A 7,652-nucleotide genomic window follows, 5' to 3' on the forward strand; every position below is an offset into this window, starting at 1 on the left:
ATTTTAATATATGGACCCAATAAATTCATCCAACCCAATCCAAACTTCGTCGGGTTGGTTCGGATCGGGTCCGAAAAAGAAATTCGTGAAATTCAACCCAACCCAACCCATACAATTTTGATCGGTTAGGATTTTATTTTGACCAAAATTCATCCAACCCAACCCATGTGCACCCTTAATGAAAAGTCATAAATTGAGCATTTAGGAAAACAACGACAAAAAGATTAAAAAAAGAGCTACCCGAAAAAACAAAAACAAACATTCAGTAAAAAACATACAAATTTATGATTTCTTATATCTAAAATAAATTTTATTCTTTTAATCGGTAAAATATCTTTTAAAAAATAACTCAAAAAATAAAATGAATACCCCCGTGCATCGCACGGGTAAAAAATACTAGTTAGTACACAAAAGTGAAGAAAGCTATTTTTATTCAAAAATATTATTTTTAGTGTTTCTCTTGCAGTAGAAGGAGAAAAAAATGAAAAATTACTATTCTATTTAATTTTAGAAATTTAAATGAAATAAAAAATATTTAATAGCAGAAATAAAAATATTTTTTCTGCAATTTTTCATTTGTTTAATCTATATTAATTTCTCAATTTCACTACTCTTGATTTGGACGTTAGTGTAAAAGAAAATGGTCAAACAATTTATATTTTACGATTACACAATTTGAATGGTTAATTAATTTAAATAAAATATTTTACTATTTCACTATTTTTTTGAATTTGTTTTGTGAACAATTTTTTACACAAATATAATTTGTATGCCTTACACATCTTTTTCTCCATTTCTTTCTCTTTGATTACATCTCTTTTTCGCTCTTTCCTTTTCCTGTTACTCTTAAATAGGAGTGGAAGTCTGTTTGGTTCTTGAGACTCTCTTGAGAAGGTTAAATGTACACAGGTTAGTGCAGGAAGATGAGAAGATGAATCTTGTATCGTCTTCGACATAGCATAATGTACTGAAGTGGTATGCTGTAGTTGTTGTTGTTGTTGCCCTTTCTATGGTCAAGGTAAAGTCTGTACAAGCCTTGAAAATAGGCATTGCAAAAGGTGCTAAATCTATATTGTGCAATTTAAAGGCTGGCCGGTTCCTTCTCCTGTTTAAGACACATTTGTAAAACAAACACTTTCTCTGTCTCCTATTCTTGGCTTTTCCCTTTTCTTCCTTCTCTCTCTGTCTGTTTCCATTCAATGCCATCAAAACTTCTCCACCCTCCAAATATTTCTCCTTCACGACCCCCGCAGTTACCCCCTCTTCTCTCCACTGCGAAGCAGGCCCTTCCTGAGGGCGCACACGCCGCCCCTAGCGTGTGTGCCTACCACCCTGCCAAGAATTCGTATGAGCGCCGGTCGAAGAACCTGAAGATTATTCACTATGGCACTCAGTGATGATCTTAGGCGGCCTCGGTGCATCACATTATTCTTCATCTTCCTATCATGTCTTGTTCTTGTTGTTGCTTCTTCTTCTGACTCAGAAATTCTCCTCAAGGTGAAGAACAATCTGCAAAACAGCAACAGCAACAATGCATTGTTGTCTTCATGGAGCACCTCAACATCTCCCTGTTCAGGAGACAGAGCAAATTGGGAAGGGGTCCTCTGCTACCAAGGACAAGTCCACGGCTTGAAGCTTGAGAACATGGGGCTCAAAGGGGTCATTGATGTTGAATCCCTCAAGGAGTTACCTTATCTCAGAAGCATTAGTTTCATGAACAACAATTTTGATGGTCCTTGGCCTGAAGTGAACAAGATAACTGGGTTGAAGTCCCTTTACCTTTCAGATAACAAGTTCTCTGGGTTGATTCCTGATCAAGCTTTTGAGGGCATGCAATGGTTGAAGAAGATCCATCTGTCAAATAACCAGTTTGAGGGTCATATTCCGGCTTCGGTGGCGTTGTTGTCAAGGCTTCTGGAGTTGAGATTGGAGGGAAACAAATTCACTGGTGTCCTTCCTGAACTGCAGACATCCGAACTGAAATCATTTAGCGTAGCTAATAATCTGTTGCGGGGTGAAATACCATTTCACCTTAGAAAAATGTCGGCTTCTGCATTTTCTGGTGAGTAACAAGTTCCAATCCCCCTATCCAATTGAATAGTTATTTTGACCCTTAAAAGATATGGTTCGGTCAACTTAGTCTTTGAAAGAAGCAAAATAATCCCTGGAGATAAAAAACAATCATTGATTTACAATGAATATAATGCTTGAAAGATGAAAAAGGACGCCACTTTTTAGTCCTGAAAGACAACATTGAAATTTGGTTTCATATTTTAGATATTCTTCTATCTATTTCCTTAATAAAGGGACGAAAATGGTCGGCTCTAAATCTTTCAGGGGCTAAAGAGATTATTCACTTCAATTAATATACATCACATAAATGTACTCATATCTAATATGTTAGTGGATTTAACATGAGTCCAATAACTTGTTTGGTTATGCAATAATTCGCCTCATAATCCCTTTTTGGAAGAAGGTAAAAAGTGTAACTTATGGAGTAATTGTGTTTTGGACTGTGTGCCACCACCAATCCAGACACACTAAGCACAATGCCAGGTTAACAGGAGTTGTGGATACATATATAGACAATTATAAGCAAGCACAACTTTATATAGCTAGAGTCACTGAATTTCACCTAAAAGTTATGAGAAAATTAATGGAGGTGGGCTGTATGCAAATTGATAAGAAGTAAAATTACGATTTTGTGTGTTGACACTAAAGTATAGCATCAATCTAAACTATTATATATGCATCAAATGAGCAGCTAATGAAGGGCTATGTGGAGCCCCATTGGAAGAATGTCATTCCAAGAAGCCTTCATTTGTGAGTATTTTTGTGGTTGTGGTAGCTGTTGTTGTGGCAATGATTGTGATTGGAGCAGTAATACTCATGCTTAATAGAAGAAGAGAACGTGGACCAGCAAATTCAGTGGAAAATCCACCCCTCAAAAAGGGACGTGTGAAGGATTCAGCGGATGAAAGTCAGAGGTCATCTAGATCAATAAGCTCCATACGCAGCAGAAAAGATCACATGAAGTTATGTTTTGTGAGGGATGACAGAGAGAGATTTGATTTGCAAGAGTTGCTGAAAGCCTCAGCAGAGATTTTGGGAAGTGGTTGTTTCAGTTCTTCTTACAAGGCTTCTTTGCTGAATGGTCCCTCAATTGTGGTGAAGAGGTTCAAGCAAATGAACAATGTGGGCAAGGAAGAGTTTCAAGAGCACATGAGGAGGATAGGAAGGTTGAGTCATCCTAATCTGCTTCCTCTTGTGGCTTACTATTACAGAAAGGAGGAGAAGCTCTTGGTTACTGACTATATTCAGAATGGAAGCTTGGCTGTTCGCCTTCATGGTATGTATTATAAACAATTTTTCATTTTTTTAAACTACCGAGTAAAAATGCTAAAAAGGTTTGATTAGTGTTAGGAATATAATATATAATCATGTATGTGTCTTTACTAAACAACTTAAACTTTTGAGATAGTTGATTTGCGATAAGGTATCTAAGCCTATATGACTAAGGATTTGGGTTCCTTGGAGTCATGTCAATCATACATTAAAGGAATTCAAACCGTTCAATCAAAGATCAATTGACTCATATTTTATCAATAACAGACGATAAATATAAGCTTAAAATTTGAGCCGCCCGATCTTGATCGAACAATTCAAATTCTTTGACTTGGTGAATATAGAAACTTTCTGACTGGAGGGAATCCAATTTCATATGACCAAGTAGTATAGAGTTCGATCTATGTTGCTTCCATACTTCTAATTAAAAGTAAGCTGAATTTCAACACAAAACAAATTGAATTTCAGCACATGATGTGTGAGTTTGTGCATTATTCACCCTTTAAGCCCAATGATCTCCTACACGATGAGCTTATATGAAATATAATTTAAAATCATTCGTATGTCTTTCCAAACAACTTAAATTTTTGGGATAGATGGTTTATGGCAATTAATTTTTCATCAATGAATTGGAGCTGGCCATAAGTTGTTCCTTTGTATTTTAAAATTGAAGGCAAGATTTGAGTTAATAACTAGTTGCATGTGTTCTATTCACTAAATAAATATGAACTTCTTTGCTTATAGTTAGGCCTGCAGGCAACGTAAAACTAGCCATATCATTAATATGGATTAAGTGAATCATATAGGGGATTTCACTTACTGGGATAAGGCTCTTATTGTTGTTGTTGTTATGGTGAAGTTTTACATGGTTGTTTTTTGTTTTAGGACACCAAGCTCTTGGGGAACCAAGCCTAGATTGGCCAATGAGGTTAAAGATTGTGAAAGGCATAGCAACTGGTCTTGAATATCTATACAAGGACATGCCAAGCCTAATTGCAGCTCATGGAAATCTCAAATCCTCTAATGTTCTTCTGACTCAATCTTGTGAGCCCCTCCTCAGTGACTATGGATTGGTACCTGTGATTAACCAGGACCTAGCTCGGGACATCATGGTGGTGTACAAGTCACCAGAATATTTGCAGCATGGAAGAATCACAAAGAAGACTGATGTGTGGTGTCTTGGAATACTGATTCTGGAGATTCTAACAGGAAAGTTCCCTGCTACCTTTTTGCAACAGGGGAAAGGGAGTGAGGTGAGTTTGGCAAATTGGGTCCTCTCAGTTGTCCCAGAAGAGTGGAATAGTGCTGTGTTTGATAATGAAATGGGGGCAACCGAGAACAGTGAGGGAGAGATGGAGAAGCTTTTGAAGATTGCTTTGACTTGTTGTGAGGTAGATGTGGACAAGAGATGGGATTTGAAAGAAGCAGTAGAGAAAATCAGAGAGGTGAAGGAGAGGGATCATGATGATGATGGTGAGGATTCTAATGCTTCTTCTTCAAGTTGAATATTGACGTAGATTGCCTTATTGATTACTTGGATTTCTATTTCTTTCAAATGTTATACAACATGGATGAGAGATGGATTATCTGAGACTTTTTGTTTTCTCTCTAGAGATCTATATCTTAATGTAACCATGCCCATGCATGATGCAAGAAATGTAAAATATGAAAGGAGGCTTGAGGTTAAGATTGAATCAACTAAGGCTTATCTTTTCTTTTCTTTTGATAAAGAAGTCATATTTGGCAACAAGCTTTATTTAGAAAGACATACTTGCTAAACACATTCGGTGGAAATCTTATACTCCCTCCGGTCCTTTTTATAAGAAAAAAACTACTTTTTAGGTTCATTCAATAAATGATGTATCTAACCTTTTTTAATGCCTAGATACACCATTTATTGAATGAACCTAAAAAGTAATTTGTTTCTTATAAAAAGGACCGGAGGGAGTATCTTACAATGAGAGGAAGAGTACTACTCTCTTATATAGGACCAAACTCAAATACAACAGATTTATATGGCTTCATCGCATCATCCGACAAATGAGCCCAAATACGATAATGATACAAATCATCTTACGTGAAAATTCTCATTTTTTTTGACAAAAAAAAAAACTCATATTTTTACGTTGAAGTTTTGCGTCTATTTATTTCTTCATTGTTTTTATAATAAGAAATATAAACACAATATTTCATTTGATATTATCATATCCCATGAGAAAATTTAAATCCACGATAACTATAAAAATGAAAAAAGTTACATCGCAAGTTTTTTGATATTTTTAATGATAAAGTAGAAAAGAAGTTATTTTATTCCATGATCCATTTATCTAGATAGTAAAAAAATAGAATGTTAAATGGACTTCTTTGAAATTTATTCCATCTTATTTTAAATAGTCGAAATAACAAAAGCTTTAATGATTTCACTTTATTCATTCCCTTTCTATAAAATTTTATACGTTGATTCTCGATCAAATTATGAATTTGGGTGTAAGAATATTAGTAGTAATACTCTTTTTTTTGTTGAAGTAGCTCGGGCTCTCTCATATATATATATATATAGAGTAAAATACACTCACCCCTTCAAAGTTTGTGAGAATAACACTTAACTCCATTCTTATCCAAAATATACACTCCACCCCAATAATAATCTCATAATTACACTTAGCTCAATTCTTCTCTGAAATCTTCACTACACCCCACCCCTTTAACACCATCCAAAAGATGCTAACGGAATATTCCTTTAACTCAAATTAATTAATTAAAATATAAATGATAAATAAATTACATTATCCTCTAACCAAATAATAATTGTACTATAATTTTGTAAACATTCTAAATATTTATAAAATATTTTAAATACCTCCAAATAAAAAATAATAATTAAACTTGATGTTTATTATGGTCAAAATATTTCTCTCTCTAATATAACTCAAATTTAAATATGGAGTATTTCAGTCAAAATATTTATCAAATGATGAGTTCTTAATACCTATGTATAACCTTAAACAACTTATATTTTAGAACTTAAAATGCCATGTGCTTAAGTGCTCATACAACCTAATAACTAAGGTAATCACATATCGTCATAACACAATTATACTTTGAAAGTTTAGTAAACTTATTGACAAATTTTTTTAGTAAACTTAGTGGTAAAGTTTTTGAGTTTTGATGGTTCTGACATTGAGTTAAGTTTTGCTAAATTTGTGATGGAAAATGTTGTTGCCTTGAAGAGGATGATTTCAAACTTAGCTGGAAGCTACGTAACTCAGATCCGGAAGAAGTAAAACAGAAGTTGTTCTCGTTTAAGAAATGTTCTAGTTCTATGAATTTGGAATTACACCAAGAAGGTCAGAACATGCTTTATTGTAAATCATTTGTGCTGCCCTCCAAATAACAATGATTTGTTTACTTGAATGAGCAATGATTATCTCGTGCTACTTTTTTTTTTTAAAAAAATGTATATTTATTATTTAGTTAGAAGATAATGTAATGTATTTATATTTAAATTAATTAATTTTGAGTTAAAAGAATATTCCGTTAGCATCTTTTGGATGGTGTTAAAGGGGGTGGGGTGGAGTGTAGAATTTAGAGAAGAATTGAGTTAAGTGTAATTGTGAGATTATTATTGGGGTGGAGTGCATATTTTGGATAAGAATGAAGCTAAGTGTTATTCTCACAAATCTTGAGGGGGGTGAGTGTATTTTACTCATATATATATATATATATATATTTATACATGAAAGGGATCTTAATATCATTGTGATATACCAAAATTAATGTTATGAAAACTTTTGAAATAAGGGTCGTATAAATGACTCATGAAAAAGTTTGGGTTAAATAACCCATCATCCAATGACATTGAAGATAAGTGAGTTTAAATTTCTATATTTTATTTATTAATTTATTTCTAACTCACTTATCTTTAATGTGATTAGATGATAAATTATTTAACCCAAACTTTCTCATGAGTCATTTAGACAGTCACATGCTGTTGCATGAGAAGAAACTTAAAAAAAAAAAAAAAGAGAAGAAACACAAGTTTATTTTCCTAAAACTAATTATAGCTGTCGTTAGTGTTAACTTTCCTAGATTAGCGCGCAATGTTGATTCTGGAAAAAAATGTACAAAGATGTACCCGTGAATCTTCACTAATTTTAGAAGCTAACAACAAAGTACTAACTAATAAAGCAACAAGACTCAAAATCTACCATGAATGTTCACTAATTCTCACGAAAGTGCTTAAAATAGTGCATAAGACCAGTCACATACACGTTTCAGTTATTATTGTTGCACCTAAATCCACCATT

At 33.8% G+C, this 7,652-nt stretch overlaps 1 protein-coding gene across 1 annotated transcript; it reads left to right on the forward strand.

Moving 5' to 3' along the window:
- Positions 1 to 1,189: 1,189 nt before the first annotated feature.
- Positions 1,190 to 5,060, forward strand: LOC130715914 (pollen receptor-like kinase 1). The gene is made up of 3 exons (XM_057566070.1): positions 1,190 to 2,062; positions 2,765 to 3,349; positions 4,231 to 5,060. The coding sequence occupies exons 1-3, from the start codon at positions 1,384 to 1,386 to the stop codon at positions 4,848 to 4,850; spliced, it is 1,884 nt and encodes a 627-aa protein (XP_057422053.1). The 5' UTR covers positions 1,190 to 1,383; the 3' UTR covers positions 4,851 to 5,060.
- The last annotated feature ends 2,592 nt before the right edge of the window (positions 5,061 to 7,652 follow it).

This window comes from Lotus japonicus, chromosome 4 (genome assembly GCF_012489685.1).
Source record: "Lotus japonicus ecotype B-129 chromosome 4, LjGifu_v1.2".
NCBI classification, from domain to species: domain Eukaryota; kingdom Viridiplantae; phylum Streptophyta; class Magnoliopsida; order Fabales; family Fabaceae; genus Lotus; species Lotus japonicus.